The 18567-nt window shown below is 36.5% G+C and overlaps 1 protein-coding gene across 1 annotated transcript; it reads right to left on the bottom strand.

Annotated features, from left to right (window-relative positions):
* Positions 1 to 10916: 10916 nt before the first annotated feature.
* On the bottom strand, positions 10917 to 18272 carry NDUFA4 (NDUFA4 mitochondrial complex associated). The gene is made up of 4 exons (XM_027574816.2): positions 18108 to 18272; positions 16962 to 17050; positions 15430 to 15490; positions 10917 to 11133 (listed from the first exon to the last, which is right to left on the bottom strand). Exons 1-4 carry the CDS (start codon positions 18147 to 18149, stop codon positions 11077 to 11079), a joined length of 249 nt encoding a protein of 82 aa, XP_027430617.1. The 5' UTR covers positions 18150 to 18272; the 3' UTR covers positions 10917 to 11076.
* Between the last annotated feature and the right edge of the window lie 295 nt (positions 18273 to 18567).

Below are 18567 nucleotides of genomic sequence, written 5' to 3' on the forward strand. Positions count from 1 at the left end.
CACGAACAGTATAAATCACCAGAAGATAATGAAACCTGTAGCAGGGAGGAAGGATTATATTTCCTCCTCCATGAGGCCTGGCATTTTTGCACAGAGGTTAAGCATGTGCACTCTAGAGTTACCCTGCCTGGTTTCAAATCCCATTCCAGCAATTTGTGTCTATGTAACCATAGGTAATTTACTTAAATGCAATACTCATTTCTTTATCTGTTAAAATAGGAATAAAAATAGCCCAAAGGCAATGAAAAGAGCAAGTTCCAGTAAAGGCAAGTTTGAGCCACTCCCACTAGGTTTGCAGTTTTGTAAAGCCGGATCATTTTGCAAATGGCTTTAGGACTCAAAATTACTGAAGCTTTTCATGAGCTACCCTGACAGGCATAGCTGGAAGTAGAGAGTCTCTTACCAGAGAAGAGGTATGGTATAGTAGAAAGAAAATAAGACCTTGGAGCTATGTAGATTTTGATTCAAAAGCTAGTAGTGTAACTTTAAAATCACTTATTCAACCAGCCTCTCTGAACTTTATTTCTCCTATATAAGTAAAATAAAGCAGCCCAATAAGAGTAATGGGAGGATAAAAAGTGAGGTAACCCAAGCAAATAGCCTTGCATATTCAAACATGAGTTCCTGCTTTCCCCTCACTATCCATTAAAAGAAGCAAAAGCAAAATTAATCCCCCTAATTCCTGAAGCTTTATTTTTTATCCCTAGCAGTCTGATTATTCAATGTTTCTCCATGTGCTTCGCTTTCTAAGCATTTCTTTCCTAACACAGTATTTCATTAGGTTTGTGCTCTTAAGAAGCAATATAAATTAGCTAAAATGTCTTTCTGTTTTCTTTCCAGTGAACTAATTCTCACTGCATTCTAATAAATAAATAGCACTGTATTTCTTGCAATTGTTTATGATCGGTAATCAAGCCTACATGTCTACATGCCAGCAAATACCATACTCATTTCTTCTCCTGCCAACATTTTCTGGAATTCAAAAATTATACTTATTTGATAAGTCAAGTTCAAAACTAAAGTTAAAATTATTTTTGTACCAATATTGGCCAGGAATATGATCTTTTTATTTATTGACCCCAAAATTAATAATAGTCATCTAGTTCTGCTCCTCCATGGAGTAATTTACTCTCATTATCCACTAGGTCTTTTGTTTTATTTGCCTGGAGTAAGGAAACTAAAAGAAGAGGACATTTAATGTTCATAGTCATTTTCCTTCAATATGAAAAACAAGTCTATAAATTTATTCATGACTGTTAGGCACTGTGGGATTCTAGTAAAAAAGGGGGTATATCACCATATTATAATGATAAACTACAAATGCCTATATACATTATTTTTCAAGAGTAATTCAAATTAATAGCTTCCATCTAGAAATGTCATATAAGGTGTCTACATAGTAAACAACTGTCAGTAATTAGAGTTTTTCAACCACTATTTCATTGCTGTTTTATATGTGATCCCTTCAGGCTTATATAAAAAAACATTTTAATGCATTTTATTTTCATTTTAATAACCTATAAGCACTTGAGCTTTTGCTTCTAAACATTCATTCAAAATTCAACTACCAACTACAAATTAAGTTATATAGGCACTGAGAAAATGTCTATAAATCAAAAGCTTTGGCAATCACATTATGTTCTATATACTCAATCAATGAATATTTGTGGGCCTATTAGGTAGAGACACATACAGGCCTTGAGGATACAATGATGAGCAAAACAAACATAGATGCTGTTCTTATGGATACACAGAAAACCTGTGTTGCACTCAAGATGTGTGAAATGGGGAAGCGGATTTAGACAGAGTTTTGGTAGCCATCATAAATATTAAATCTATGGCCATGTATTACAAGAGGTTCAAGGGGGTAAAGAATCTAGGCTGAATATCACATTCTGGATTTTTTTTTTTTAACCTTCCTTTCTTCTCTCTCTCTCTCTCTCTCTTAAATATAGCAGTTTTAGGTTCACAGCAAAATTAAGGGGAAGATTCAGAGATTTCCCCAATACACCCTGTCCCTACATATGCATAAACTCCTCCACTATCAACATCCCTGACCAGAGTGTTACACTTGTTACAACTGATAAATCTATATTGACTCATCCCAATCATCCAAAGTCCATAGTTTACATTATAGTTCACTCCTGGTGTTGTTCTTTCTATGGGATTGGACAAATGTATAATGACATATATCCATCTTTATAGTATCATACAGAGTATTTTCAGTGCCTTAAAAATCCTGTGTTCCACTTATTCATCACTTCCTCACCACTGCCAACACCCCTAACCCCTGGCAACCACTGAACTTTTTACTGCTTCCATAGTTTTGATTTTTCTAGAAGGTCACATAGTCAGAATCATACAGTATATGTAGCCTTTCCATATTGACTTCTTTCACTTAGTAATATGTATTTAAGTTTCCTCCTGTCTTTCCATGGCTTGAGATAGTTCCTTCCTTTTTAGTGCTGAATATTATTCAACTGCCTAGATGTAACAGTGTATCTATCCACTCACCTACTAAAGGACAACTTGGTTGCTTCCAAGTTTTAGCAATTACAAATAAAGTTGCTATAAAGATTCAGTTTTTGTGTGGGCACATGTTTTCAACTCCTTTGGGTAAATACAAAGAAGCATGTTTAGTTTTGTAAGAAACCCACCAAACTGTTTTCCAAAGAGGCTGAACCTTTTTTTTTTTGGTGGGGGGGGAGGGGCTTCTATCCTGTTCCATTCATCTATTTGTATATTCTTTTGCCAGTACCAACACTGCCTTCATTACTGTAGCTTTATAGTTAAGTCTTGAAATTGGGTACTGTCAGTCTTCCAACTTTGTTCTTCTCCTTCAGTATCACGTTGATTATTCCGAATCTTTTGCCTCTCCATATAAAATTCAGAATCATTTTGTTGATATCAACAAAATAACCAACCAAGATTTTGATTGGGATTGCACCAAATCTATAGATCAATTTGGGAACAACTGACATTTTGAAAATGTTGAGTTTTCCTATCCATGAACATGGAATATCTCTCCATTTATTTAGTTTTTTTGTTTCTTTCATCAGAGTTTATAGTTTTTCATATATATATATATGTTTTTCATATATATAGATAGATAGATAGATATCAGCATCCAAAATAAGAGAAATACTTAGATATAAACCTAAACATATATGCTGATATAAGTGGTATTGTGTTTTTAATTTCAAATTCCATTTGTTTATTGCTGGTATACAGGAAAATGACTTTTTTTCAGTTTATTTTATTTTTTTAGCCCCAACATGGGACTCAAACTTACAACCCTGAAATCCAGAGTTGCATGCTCTTCCAACTGAGCCAACCAGGCGGCCCAAATGATTGACTTCTGTATATTAACCTTGTATCCTGCAACCTTGCTATAGTAACTTATTAGCTCCAGACTTTTTTGGTGAATTCTTCCATATTTTCTACATAGGTGATCATACCATTGTTATACCTTTTCTTCCCTTTTATTGTCTTACTGCTTTAGCTAGGACTTCCAAAGAGAGTGCAGAGAATTCGTATATCTTTCCTAAATGTTTGGTGAAATCTACCATTGAACATCTGGGCATGGTGCTTTCTGTTTTTGATGGTTTTTCATTGTTGACTCAATTTCTTTTATAGATATAGGCCTATTAAGATTGTCTATTTCTTCCCTGTGAGTTTTGACAAATTGTGTTCCTCAACTGAGGAACTGAAGGGTGTTGAAGTCTCCTACTACAATGATGGATTCATCTGTTTCTCCTTGCAGTTCTATCACATTTTGCCTCATATAGTTTGACACTCTATTGTTAAGTACATACACATTAAGGATTATTATGTCTTCTTGTAGAATTGACCCCTTTATCATTATGTAACACCCCTCTTTATCCCTAACCTTCTTTGCTTTGATATCTACTCTGTCTGAAATTATTACAGCTACTTCTGCTTTCTTTAGATTAGTATTAGCATGGTGTACTTTCTCCATCCATTTACTTTTAATCTATTTGTCTTTCTATTTAAGTGGTTTTCCTATAAACAACATATTGCTGGGTCTTGTTTTTTGATCCACTCTAACAATCTCTGTCTTTTAATTGGTATATTTAGATCACTGTCATCCAAGGTGATTATTGATATAGTTGGAATAAATATTACATATCTGTCATTGTTTCCTGTTTGTTGCCCTTGTTCTTTGTTCCTATATTTGTCTTCTACTCACTTCTTTTCTGCCTTTTGTGGTTTTAACTGAGCATTCCGCATGAATCCATTTTCTCTTTCTTTTTTTTTTTAAAGATTTTATTTATTTATTTGAGAGAGAGCACATGAGAGGGGTTACAGTCAGAGGGAGAAGCAGACTCCCCCCCGAGCAGGGAGCCCAATGCGGGACTTGATCCAGGGACTCCAGGATCATGACCTGAGCCGAAGGCAGTCACTCAACCAACTGAGCCACCCAGGCACGCTTTTCTCTCCTTTCTTAACATATTTGTTTGTTTCTCTGGCTTCTTTCAGGATTTTTTAAATTTAAAGTTGATTTTCTTTTTTTTTTATTTTTATTTTTTTAAGATTTTATTTATTTGAGAGAGAGAGAATGAGAGATACAGAGCACGAGAAGGAAGAGGGTCAGAGGGAGAAGCAGACTCCCCACTGAGCAGGGAGCCCGATGCGGGACTCGATCCCAGGACTCCAGGATCATGACCTGAGCCAAAGGCAGTCGCTTAACCAACTGAGCCACCCAGGTGCCCTAAAGTTGATTTTCTATAGTTTGGAAATAATATGCCTATGCGTAGCTTTTTGTTTTGTTTGTTTTGTCTTGTTTTTAATTTATCTGCCAGGGTTTGTTTAGCTTCCTGGGTCAGATCTGTGGTCTGCTTTCTGATATTAATTTTAGCAAATTCTCAGTCGTTATTGTTTCAAATATTCCTTCCATCCCTTTCTTTCTTCTCCTTCTTGTATTTCCATTACATGTATGTTACACCTTTTATAGTCGTCCCACAGTCCTTGGGTATTCTGTTTTTATTTTTTTCCAGTCTCTGTTCACTTTGTTTTTCAGTTTTCAAGGATTCTATTGATATATTCCCTTGCTCAGAGATTTTTTTTCTCAGCCATATCCAGTCTATATAGAGCCCATCAAAGGCATTCTTCATTTCTGTTACAATGTTTTGACCTCTTGCATTTCTTTTTGGTTCTTTTAGGTAGACAGAACTAAAATCAAATTATATATATTCCAAACCCCATGCTCTTTTTCCTACATGAGTCTGAATTTTTAATAAAAAAAAAAAACACTTTAGTTTCTAGTCACTAATTTAAAAGAATTTAAATTTAAAAGAAACACTTGATCAAAGAATAGCAGTTTTCATATTTGTGTAAAAATCTAAAACCATTTTGGAGGTTTAATTTTGCTCAAAATGGAGGTTTAATTTTGTTCAACTCCATGGGATGTCATTTGTACCACAGTCAAAATGAAAAAGCCCTCGCAGGAGTTGTTCAATGTGGTGACCCTGTCTCATATCCTTTCCCCTCTCTAATTGCTTACTTCCTACCTTCCAGCTGCCTTAGGTCCTAAAAAGCAAGAAAAAAGGTAAGTACTAGGAAAAAGTTTAATGATAGTATGAGATTTTCTTTAGTCACTTCTTATCTAGTTTATTATTCTACTATAAAATGTTAGGAGAAAAATGAACAAAACTTTTATTTGAGTCCACTCAGTGGTGTGCTGGAACCAGTTCACATCAATTCCTAAGAGCTGAATGTTCTCATCTTTTCCCAACCTGTGATCGATCACACCAACACGGTGCCCTGAACCCTTCCATGGTGGGTGCATTAGTTTTCTATTGCTGTTACAAAAAACTACCATGAATTCAGTGATTTAAAACAACCTAAGTTTAATATTTTAGTTATGTAGGTTAGAAGTCTGTCACAGGTCTATGGGGTGCCTGGGTGGCTCAGTCAGTTAAGTGTCCGAATCTTGGTTTTGACTCAGGTCATGATCTCATGGCTCCTGGGATTAAGCCCTGCTTTGGGCTCTGCACTCAGCAGGGAGTCTGCTTGGGGATTCCCTCTTTCTCTCCCTCCCCCCACTTGCTTACTCTCTCTCTCTCTCTCAAATAAATAAATCTTAAAAAAAAAAAAAAACAATTATGTTACAGGCCTCATTGGGCTGAATTTCTTTCTGGAAGCTCTAGGAAGAAAATCCATTCCCATAGATTTTCCAGATTCTAGAGGAATCTCCCACATTCCTTGGCTCATGGCCCCTTTCTCCATCTTTAAAGCCAGCAACATTTATTTGATCATTATTTTGCAGTCACACCTCCTTATAACTTTCTTCTTCAGCCTCTCCACTTTGAAGGACTCTTCTGATTACACAGAGCCCAGTATAATCCAAGATAATGTCCCTATTTTAAGGTCAGTTGATTAGCAACATTAATTTCATCTGCAACCTTACTTCTCCTTTGCCGTGTAACTTAACACATTTTCAGTTTCCAGGCATTAGGAAGTGAACTACTTTAGGGGGGCATTAATCTGCCAATAATAGAAATTGGCAAATGCTACAAATCAAGATTCTTCTTCCCAGAAAGCTGGTTGTTAAACATTCACCAGCACACCATTGCTACAAGTAATCATGAGGGAACATCAGACAAAACCCTTATAAGAATTATAGGATTAAAGCAATTTATAGAATTCTAACAAAGTTGCTTTGTACCTTAAGATGTTTAAATACACTAGATAGCTGGGAAGGATAAATTACTCTCTGAACAGTTTAAAACAAATTAAGTTTGCAAAATATCTTCCTTAGGATGAATTAATATGGAGTCTAAAAATCTTGTGTAGCATTAGCTGGTGAGGAACAAACAGGAAAATGTTATTATAAAGTACATAAGCTGTTGCCTTTTAAGATTAAAAAAACAACAACAGCAGCGAAGAGACTTAAAAGATTTTTTTAGATGCTATTTGTCCTTCATATAACATCAAAGAATTCTTTCAGTATCAGGCATGGATTAACTCATTAACATTTTCATCCTAGAAGAAATGACCTGAATATCAAGATTTTAATTCACTGAGTCATAAGGCAAACCAGAGAAGGTGGAACATTATTCTGTCATGCTATGTGGGTAGGCAATGCTTTAGCAAACCTAATTGAGAAACATAAATCACACTTCTTAAGTCTTACAACTCTAGTATAAAAGGTGGTCCACTTTGTCCACATGTTGAAATCAATGATATTTATAATTGAGGATCTTTTGATCAGATTGTTGGTAGTTGGATAAGCTTTTATAAATAGTAATTTTCTTTAATTTTTATATAATATGGCTTTTAGAAGTTTCTCATTAAAGTTTCTCATGGAAGGAGAGGGAGAAATAAACTCCAGGGTTTATAATTACAATAGCTTGTAACTTAAGTAATGCTTATCCTGCCAGGAAGTAGACTAAACTTCTTACATATATTATCTTATCTAATTCTAAAGACAACCCTATAAGACAAGTCTAGAGGGTTCAGAGAATGAACTCTTAGGTCAAATTCCTTGGATTCAAATCCTGGCTCCACCACTTCCTAATCATGTTTGACCTCGGGCGTATTTTTATGTCTCGGTTTCCTTATTTTGTCAAAAAAAGGGTGGGAAGAAGAGTCTGCCATACAATGTTCTAATTAGTAATAAATGAACACATGTATGGAGCTTAGTGTGGTGCCTAGCTGAATAATGTTATCTATTTTTTTTTTTTTTTTAAGATTTTATTTATTTATTTGAGAGGGAGAGAATGAGAGACAGAGAGCACAAGAGGGAAGAGGGTCAGAGGGAGAAGCAGACTTCCCGCTGAGCAGGGAGCCCGATGTGGGACTCGATCCCGGGACTCCAGGATCATGACCTGAGCCGAAGGCAGTCGCTTAACCAACTGAGCCACCCAGGCGCCCCTAATGTTATCTATTATTATTAGTTCCATCCTGTTAGAAGATGCCCTCTTATAACTTCTCGGTTTCATTACGGTCTACATAACCAAGTGGAGATTTCCTCCAAAAATGAATTCCACCAACCACCCCAGAGGAAAGGGACAAACTGGTACAATGGGAAATGTTAAAGGGTAGTAAATGTACATATAATATATATAATATATATTTTTCATTATTGCATTTCAATATTCATTAACATACATGGTCTGTTTTGCTTAATAATAACTGTTATTTGTTAAAATAATGACATTCTTGAATGCCATATTTGGGCATTTTTGAAAAAGTGGTTACAAAATAGTATCTAACATATCCTCTACACCACAAAAAAAAACAAGCCTTAGATACATACTTTCTGTGAATCTATTTTAACTGTGCTGAGCATGCATTGCTTTTACAACTGGAAACAAAAAGGAAACAAAAGAAAATGGATAGTTTTGCAAGGACTATGGTGCTGGGGACTCAAGGACTTTTTGTTTTTTATAAAAAAGAGATCTGGTTTTGTGCCTATACTTTTCTTTTTTTCATTCAGATTCATCTTCATTGTAGTTTGTGAAAGAAAATAACCTTACTCCAGAACAGTAGATACTATTTTAGTACAAACATAATGTTTTAGTTGAAAATTTAAAAAAAACTTACTAAAAATTATCAACTGGGAAAAAAAATTATCAACTGGGGGCCCAGTGATGAGGGAGCACAGCTTAAGAGTTCTATTGTAAAAGGTGTTTCACCATCTCCAGTTCTGATTGACTGCCTCCATTAAGAGTCACCTGTACCGCCTTAAGACTAGATACTCTGTTCTAGATGCTTAATGAACTGGCCCTTTATTTAAGTATCCATTTAACAAGTATTTACTGAACACCAACTATGTGCTAGGTACCATTGCAGGTGTTATGGATACAACAAAAGGACAAAAAATACTTGTCCTCATGGAGGTTAACTTTTAGTGAGGGGAGATACTTCAAACAAAATAAGTAAGCTAATTACATATTAGAACAGTAATAAATATGGGAAAAGAAAAAGTGATTATGGTGAAGCAGGGTGAAAAATTTGGGACAGGGAAGGCCTCATTGAAAAAGGTAACACTGGAGAAAGACTAGAAAAAGGGAGAGAGCAAGCCATGCCAGTATTTGGGGAAGATAATTCTAAACCAGAGATCAAATCCCGGAGGCAGGTAATATGCATTGAGGTGTTAAATCGAGGAAATCCACTTGGTGGAGGTGTGTTAGCAAAGTAGAAAATAATAGAAAGTAGAGTCAGAAAGTTGAAATATCTAGCTTTTGAATAAAATGGAAAGATATTAGTGGGCTTTGAGCAAAAGAACGTCGTATTCTGACATACGTTAAAGATCACTTAGGTTGCTGTGTTGAGAACCATAGACAGGGAAATTAGTTGAGAGGTTAAATAATTGACGTTAGCTGACAATGGCTTAGGACCATGGTGACAGGGGAGAGAATTGTATGTTGAAAACAGTGAGATTCTGGGTATATTTTGAAGGTTAGAGCAAACATGACCGATATATTGGGGTATTAAAAAAAGGTTAGGGACGCCTGGGTGGCTCAGTCATTAAGCATCCGCTTTCGGCTCAAGGTCATGGTCCCAGGGTCCTGGGATCGAGTCCCACATCAGGCTCCCTGCTCAGCAGGAAGCCTGCTTCTCCCTCTCCCACTCCCCCTGCTTGTCTTACCTGTCAAATAAAATCTTAAAAAAAAAAAAGTTAATGAAGACTCCAAGGATTCTGGCCTTAACTGTAAGGATGATGTTCCTATGAACTGGTATGATTGAAGATAGTGCAAGTGAAGATTGTAGATATGGAGTCTGAGAGGTTCACAGATTCAGAACTGGACATGTTAAATTTAAGATGCCCTTTAGACATCCACATGGAGAGGATAAGTGAACATGGATATATCCATATATAGTATATGTATGTATATATAGGTGTATATGTATATGTGTGTGTATATATACACACACACATAAACATACGGAAAAACATTTGGTCTGAAAAATTACCTAGGACATCTACAACATCCTATTTCAAAAATGAGACTGGATGAAGACTGCAGATAATGAAGAGGTCCTAAGTGTTTTTTCTTTGGGGTATTCCAATATTAAAAGGTCACAAAGATTAAAAGTGCACCACCAAGAAACTGAGTAGAAAAGCCAATTATGTAAAAGAAAAACAAAGTATGTTGTTCTAGAGACTACAGGATGAAAATGTTTCCAAGGAGAGTTATGTCAACTGTGATAGGTCAAAATGAGTACTGTTAAATGACTTTTGAATTTAGAAACATGGACATAGGTAACAGATGACCTTAACAGAATCATTTTTAGAGGAGTAGTAAGGGTAAATTCTGATCAGGGTGAATTAATAAAACTTGAAAGAAGTGAAATCAGTGTAATTTTTGCTTGGCTCTTTTTGTTTCCTTTTCAAGTACCTACTGGGAAGCATTTGCAAATTCTGAAAACTGAAACTTATCAAACATACATAAATGCTAACCCAAGACATCAGTATTTAAATGCAGCTTTGCTTGCTTTCCTCATTAAGAAACAAAGTAGTCTGTTGTGATTAAATCAGCACAGTAAAAGCATAATGGCTGCTAACTCAATGAACTAGATGGACTCAGATCCAACTACAATCCCTGATAACCTTCAAAATCTTCAGCATGGAGTATGCCATGATAAAAATCATTGACAATACACTTCAACATCAGTCAGTAGCAGAAATCCAAAGGTTTCCACTTTGCCAATGCCAGACACCTGAATACTCTCCCCCATCTATCTTTGCATATTTCCAGTTCCAGCTGTTAAGTATACTCTAGTGAAGTTACCAAGTCCTATACAAAAAATGAAAAGTGTTTTGAGCTCAAAGTCTTATTTTCAAATTATACAAATAGATGGAAATTCAGGAAATTCCTTAAATTCTAAGTTTATTTCCTATACCCTAAAGTTCAGAGCAGATTTTCAGCATTAAATAGTGACACATACCAAGTTTCAGGTATTTATTATTCAGTGTAAACCCCAACACAATACACCAACATGATTTCGTGCATTTAGAGGGGAAATATTTCCTGGATAAGTGGAAAATTGTGCGGATGGCTTCTGGAAGACCTTCATCCTAAGCAGCTTTATAGTGAAACATTTCATTTAGAAGTCTGGACCTTCTTTCTTCAGTTTGCTGTAATCTACATTCACTGAGTAGAACTTGGAAAAGAAAAAAGATATTTTAGATAATCTATCAAACACACAGAGATGATACAGAAGTTTTAAAATTATTTTTATTCAGCTTTCTATAGTAACAATTACAGACATGAATTTTTTATTACGGATATTTAACAATATAAAAGTCATCCAAAGAAGACACTAAAATTCCAGTCCTTTAATAATGATTTTGGTAAGGTAAAAATATTCAATCTACCTCAGCAGAACAGTGTTAGTACGTTCCCTCAATTTTCTAAATCAAATTGCATTAATATCAAAGTGACATCTGACCACTTGCGGTACAAAAGTTTTTCAAATAATACCGTATTTTTGCTTCTAAATAATACTGTATTTAAATCATAATGCATGTTTGGAAACCTGTAATTTCTAAAAATTTCCTATTAAAATTAATTTTAGAAATCTATAATTGCTTTAGAAAAAAACCGCCTCTCTCAACGTTTTTTTTTTTAATGATTTGTATTTGAAACATCTCCAGAGTTTCTACTGAGAAAACATTAGGATTTATACATTAAGCCTAAGGCTATAATCTTGGGTTTACAGAATCCTGTGCGAAAGAATACTGAAGAGGTTGTAATATAATTACTTGAAGACTACATTATTTTAACTCCAAAAGAACTAAACCTGCAGAATCATCATCAACATTTTCTTCAAGGTTTTTAAGAAGCTCATAAACCTATTATTTTTTCAAATCATTTTAATTTTCCAAACATACCCTAACTTCTTTATCTCTAACTGAAGAATTCAAAATTCTTATTTTACTTAAGTTTTAAAAAAAGAAAAATTCCCAGGTTGTAAAGCTTATCCTTGAGTTACACACAAAGTTGCATAGACAGAGAAGTACAAATAAGCCAAAGAGCAGTAATCTTTGTTCTGACATTGTTCTTATGAAGCAACTGAACCTAAACAACGAGATTTTTGTAAAAGAAACTAATTTGTGCTACCTTAACATGTCAACAAAATTAGAGGGAATATTTATAAAAGAACTACAGGCTACATATTAAGAAAGTAAACACTGATTAGGTTCTTCTAATGGATTCCAGACACTGTGGGCATAATGCTTTATGTTTATCTTAATTATCACAGCCTTATTCATTCTTACTTTATAAAAGAGGCAACTGAAGATCAAGTTACAAGATTCGCCAAACACTGAATGAGAAGCAGGATCAAGCCCTTACACTCAAGCAGAGTGGAAAGGCCATAGTATCTTTGCCAATTTTGTCAAAACTAAGCAGGCTTCTGATGTATTTGCTTCTATTCGGTTCCATGTGCCAGCATCAAAATTCTCTGTTGAAGTAACGAAGTAATTTTCAAATCTGTTTTACTTTTCAGCTTCCATGTCCCCATTCTTTTTCTCAATTTAATAGTGGCTACCTGGAAGGTCTCTGGAACAACAGTTGGGAAGGCACACATATTCTGATCGTGGCTTATGGACATTTTATTCAGTTGAGAGTATTCCTGGGCCTTTAATGCTTAAATCCTATTTTAGTCCTCTCGTTTGTCTCAACTTTGGCTAGATTTGCAAAGTGGCAACAATCCCCAAAATTTAGTGGTTTACAACAACAAAGGTTTGTTTTTCACTCACATTATATGCCATTTGTAAGCTGACTGCTCCATGTTCTCTTCATTGCAATTCTGGGTTGAATGAATAACCCTTAACTGTCCATTTTGGTCTCAGGACAGATGAAATAGAACAATGGAGGAAGCACACACTGGTTCAGAAATGGCAGATATCATTTCCCCTTACTTAGGATTTTTCCAGAATAAGTGATGTGGTCAAAAATAAAAAAACCAAGTATCTTAGGTGACGGGTAGTGAATGATAAAAATAATCTAGTCTACCTCACTGTTTAGGTTTAGAAGCAGTAGCATGCTTCATTCACTCCAGGCTCACAAGTTTCTGGACTTGGTTCCCTTTTATTTCTGCTTACAAATCGCCCAATTCTTCTACAAGTTCATCTGTTGGCAAATACAGCCAATAATAGTCCACTAACATCCTGTTTTCCAAGATCTTTTCCTGTAACAAGCTCTTTAGGCACATGGTCTACCTTCCAAGTTATAGCAGGTGATAGATACTTTATCAAATGTTTTGTATCAAATATGATTCATCTTTCCAATCTCTAAATCAGTGTCATAGCTAGTCATCCCATTCATGCCACACAAATTAGATTTTTGTTTCAGCAACATTCCATTTCCACTTCACATGTCCTCATACTGGCATGTGTTATCATAGTGCCAGGGTATTGGTAATTGCATTCATTATCAGAATCACCTAGGGAGCTTTTTGAACTACACCTACCCAGAGACTCCAATACACAATTTGGTGGAAGGATCAAGGCCTGTTTTTTTCCCTTTTCTTTTTTAAAATTTACTGGATGTGGAATCATTTTCTTTAGAATGTACTTAAACAATCTTTTAAGAGAGGAAAAATAAATCAGGATGCCCCTTTACCATTTTTTCAAGTTAAAATGTAATACATAGGTTAAGTGGCTCATTTCAGCTTTGCCAGCACATTTTTATCTGTTTCTTGCAGGGAGATCCATTTAAGAGATTTGGGAGCCCAATTATGATCAGACAATTGAGTGGAAAGCTTGGGATCGGCAAAAGGCAATAATTATCTTAAAAGTTGCTCTCATCAATGATAGCAGCCATCTCCATCTGATGTAGATCTGCTAAGGGTCCTGGACGTTCATTGGTCAGAGCACCGCTTCTTGAGAATGCTTAAGCAAACTGCTATTTCTCTCTTTTGATGAAGCACCTCAGTACACTGGAAGTGCACATGGTGAGTCATACACTTTAAATAGGTAAATTGTATGCAAATGTGAATTATACCCTAATAAAGGTGCCCTGGTTTTAGCATTTCCAGAGATTCTTTGTATGCAAAATTTTTACACATAAGGAAGGTTCTGTATAGGGAATTAACAAATGGTCTCAGATTTACAAGAACATGGATGGGCTTTAAGAGCATTATGCTAAGTAAGATACATCACATGGAGAAAGACAAATACTGTATGATATCCCTTTTATGCAAAATCTAAAAAAGCTGAACTTGTAAAAGTAGTAGAATGGTGGTTACCAGGGGCTGGGGGGTGGGGGAATTAGGGAGATGTTGCAACTAGTAAATAAATAAATCCTGGAGATATAATACATGACACAGGAATTACAGTCAACGATATTGTATAATAAATTTCAAAGCTACTAAGACACTAGGTCTTAATTATTCTCAACACACAAAAAAATAGTTAATTATGTGACACAGTGTCAGGTAATGCTAATATAGTAATCATACTGCAATACATAAATTTATCAAACCAACACCTTGTATACTTTATACTTAACATAATTTTATGTGCCAACTGTATCTCAGTAAAATAAATAGGGGCGCCTGGGTGGCTCAGTTGGTTAAGCAACTGCCTTCGGCTCAGGTCATGATCCTGGAGTCCCAGGATCGAGTCCCACATCATGCTCCCTGCTCGACAGGGAGTCTGCTTCTCCCTCTGACCCTCCCCCCTCTCATGCTCTATCTCATTCTCTCTCAAATAAATAAAATCTTAAAAAAAAATTTTTTTTTAATAAAATAAAATAGATAAATGGTCTCAGTCCATAAACTCATTCTGTGAAAGCGTAGTCCCACAAACCACTTTTCAGGTAAGATGTTAAAAAGTTTCGTTAGAAGGTTCATTGTAAAATTTAAGTTTCAAGTGACTTTCATTTCTTCCTAATTACCCTCACCTGAAATATTTCAACCATACCAACAAGAAAGAAGAGCCAACCAAACCATCCAGTGAAATAGTACTACTCAAAGTGTGGTCCATGGACCAGCAGCATCGGCATCACCTGAAACCTTGTTAGAAATACAAATTCTTAAGTCTCCACAACAGACCAACTAAATTAGAATCTCTGGAGATGGAGCTGAACAATATGTGTTTTAACCACCTGTCAGGTGAGGCCTATGTACACTGAAGTCTGAAAACCACTGCACTATTCAAGATCTAAGAAAATGGTATATGATAGCTATTACGTCTCCTTTTATTAGTCAAATCATGAAAACATTATCTTAATTTCACATCCAGAGTCTAAAGTCTGTGAATAAAATCCTTAGAAAAAAATATTTGCTAGAGAAATATGCCATTTTAATTTCATAGAACAATCTAGCAATTCCTCCAAAGTTCATCGTAATGGAATTTTACATGTATATCCAATTTAAAAAAAAAAACAAAAACCTACTACATGAGTATTAAAATATACTTTCTAGCAATTCTGAAACAATTTTGTAGCTTACCTTGTATTGATCATTGGGACCCAGTTTGTTCCAGGGTTCTGGGTTATTCTTCCTATCCCAACTAAAAGGAACAAACATTATAATTGTTATAATAAAAAAAACTATTTAAAATATTTTTGTACTTCCTAAGAAGCCAGTATTTTGAATAGATCTCATTTTCTATTAGAATAAGTATGGTGTTGTTTTCATTAGAGTTGAAGCAGACATAGGCTCTATAATTAGCAATTCCATGTGATCAGTTAGAAAAAAAGGGTAGAGCACTACTGGGTATTTACCCCAAAGATACAGATGTAATGAAAAAAAGGGGCACCTGCACCCCAATGTTCATAGTAGCAATGTCCACAACAGCCGAACTGCGGAAGGAGCTGAGGTGTCCTCAACAGATGAATGGATAAAGAAGATGTGGTTCATAAATATAACGGAGTATTACTCAGCCATGGAAAGGATGGATACCTACCATTTATATCAACATGGATGGAACTGGAAGGTATTACGTTAAGTGAAATAAGTCAATCAGAGAAAGATAATTACCATATTGTTTCACTCATATGTGGAATATAAGAAATAGCACAGAAGATCGTTAAGGGAAGGGAGGGAAAACTGAATGGGAAGAAATCACAGAAGGAGACAAACCATGAGAGACTCTTGACTCTGGGAAACAAACTGAGGGTTGCTGAAGGGAGGTGGGTGGGGGGATGGGGTAACAGGGTGATAGGCATTAAGGAGCACATGTGATGTCATGAGCAGTGGGTGTTATACGCAACTAATGAATCATTGAACACTGCACCAAAAACTAATGATGGTTTGATGATATGATAATGATGATATGTTGACTAACTGAATTTAAATTTAAAAAGAAAAAAGGGTAGAACACAGGGCCTCTGGGGCAGTGTTTCTGTCCCCATCCCTGTCACCGGAAACTTTAAACTTGGCTTTTACTGAAAAAGTGATATATAGAAAAGTATACAGAATAACAATAAATCTCTTTTTGTTCCCTGTTGTTCTCTAACTTCAAAAAGAAGCATTCCTGGGACACCTGGGTGGCTCAGTCAGTTAAGAGTCTGCCTTCGGGTTAGGTCGTGACCCCAGGGTCTTGGGATCAAGTCCAGCATCAGGGTCCTTGCTCAGCAGGGAGCCTGCTTCTCCCTCTGCCTGCCACCCCCCCTGCTTGTGCCCGCTCTCTGACAAATACAATCTTAAAAAAAAACCATTCCTTATTGAGGAAAAGCAGGAAAAAACATTTACATGTATGAGCAACCCTGATTAAGTATTTTATAAAAATACTTATCTCAATTCTCACAAGATTCCAAATAGATATTAGCAGTTCTACTCTACCCAGGAGAAAAATGAGACTCAGAGAAATTTAGACAATTTTATGAACCAAGTAGATGACAACAGAACTAGGATCTGAACTTTCTATATACGACTACAAAACTTAGGCTCTTTCTACTACTTGATGTTGCCTCCCTGAAGACTGTGGCTCCTAAACCAGCTTTAGACCACCAAAGTTATAAATATTTTTAAGTACTTACCTGACATCTGGATTGAACAATGCCAGGCGCAAGACATACAGCGCTGCTCCAGTACCTCCTGCCCCAATAAACATGAAGAGGGGGATCAACTAAAATCAAACAAACACAAAACAGACAAGAATTAACAGCCAGCTTCAAATACCTAGCTACTGAAAAGAAGAAAGGCTACAGTAGTTCCTACACACTAATTCTGAAGTCTCAAACCGCTATTTTTCGGTCTTGTTTTAAAATTGGATAAAGATAGACCTTACATTGAGGTAAGATCTCTTATAACTGTGTTCAAAAGAAATGGAATTTCTGAAAAGATGTGAAGATGAATCTGGTTTAATGTAGAAAAACGTATATTCAAATTTTTAAATTCCCAGGAAAATATATCAAATCGTCTTCCCCTAATATTTATACATTATTCTCATTAAATTTCCCAGCCTCCTTTATCTTGAGGCTTGTAAAACTTCTTGGTCTGTCTTATAAGTCTTTTGATTAACACAAATTCTGTGAAAAAGAGTTCGAATGAGCAAAAACAAAAGCACGCCCATTACAAACACTGGTTACATGCATCAATCTCTGAAAACATATTGCTACCAATGCTTAATGAGTTTAATACAAAAACTGCGTAACTGAGTTTTAGGACAACAAATTGATGTGCTTGGGAAAAAATTAAGATACAAAAGAACTTAACCGCGAGTCCCCTCTGCGCTACCGAACTCCCCCCAAATCTCAAGACGTGAAGACGTCTTGGAATCCTCAAGATTACAGACCTTTGTAATTGCCCGGTGGTGCAATGCAGTGAGCACTAGATCTTTGAGATGGCACAACAAATAGGAAACCTGACCTGCTGGTCTCCAACCCACACGGTGCACAACTACCCCTGGGTCGGACCAACATACGAGAGGGTGCAACCACCATAATATTCCAACATTCACCAGTTTATTTTCCTCGAAGGTATCCCTCACCTTCCACCTGCCAGCCTAAGCCCCTCAATGCCTGGCGTGGTCAGAGCTCAAGGGCCTGGGGTAACTAGGATGACAAAGTAAGTGAGCAGGGTCCACCCCAAGGTGAAGGAGGAAGCCCCCAGGGAGTTGAGGAAGCCGCAGCAGGACACAGGATGGACAAGTGAAGACACTGCTAAAGGGTTCACGAACTTACGCTCGGATGCTTCTTGGCCTGACCGATGATCTGGCGTAACATGGTTGCTGCAGAGGCCTCCTGTCCAGAAGAAAAAAAACAAACGTCGAAGGGCCGGCACTAAGTAATCCCTACACCGAGGATGAACGGACGTCCAAAGTCACCCAGAACCTCCTACCTAAAGGACCCCTGGCTCGGAGGGCAGTCTGCAGCAGAAGGGCCCGGATGCGGCTGTCCTTAACAGTGCCTGCCTTGATCCAGCGCATTATGCGTCCGCTCTAACCTGGCCAGACCCTTAGCGTTCCAGTCCCAAGCGAAACATTCTCATTCCTGTCCTATATATGCTTCTGACCGGTAAATTTTTGCGTCGAAACTAGAACACTTTGATTGACTAGACAGGCACTTTCTCGGGAGGACTCGCGTTGAGAAATGGGACGAGTGGGGTCTTCTTGTGAGGTGCCTGCAAGCCTGTACGCGCGCG

Source organism: Zalophus californianus, chromosome 12, assembly GCF_009762305.2.
Source record: "Zalophus californianus isolate mZalCal1 chromosome 12, mZalCal1.pri.v2, whole genome shotgun sequence".
Classification (NCBI taxonomy): domain Eukaryota; kingdom Metazoa; phylum Chordata; class Mammalia; order Carnivora; family Otariidae; genus Zalophus; species Zalophus californianus.

What these genes read in the sequence shown, in the direction of transcription:
- NDUFA4 (XM_027574816.2), bottom strand. Translation starts at nt 18,149, where the DNA reads ATGTTACGCCAGATCATCGGTCAGGCCAAGAAGCATCCGAGC. An exon ending in AGGCCAAGAAGCATCCGAGC is followed by an intron (nt 17,051 to 18,107) that starts GTAAGTTCGTGA and finishes GTTTGATTTTAG; the next exon opens with TTGATCCCCCTCTTCATGTT. An exon ending in TTGTTCAATCCAGATGTCAG is followed by an intron (nt 15,491 to 16,961) that starts GTAAGTACTTAA and finishes TGTTCCTTTTAG; the next exon opens with TTGGGATAGGAAGAATAACC.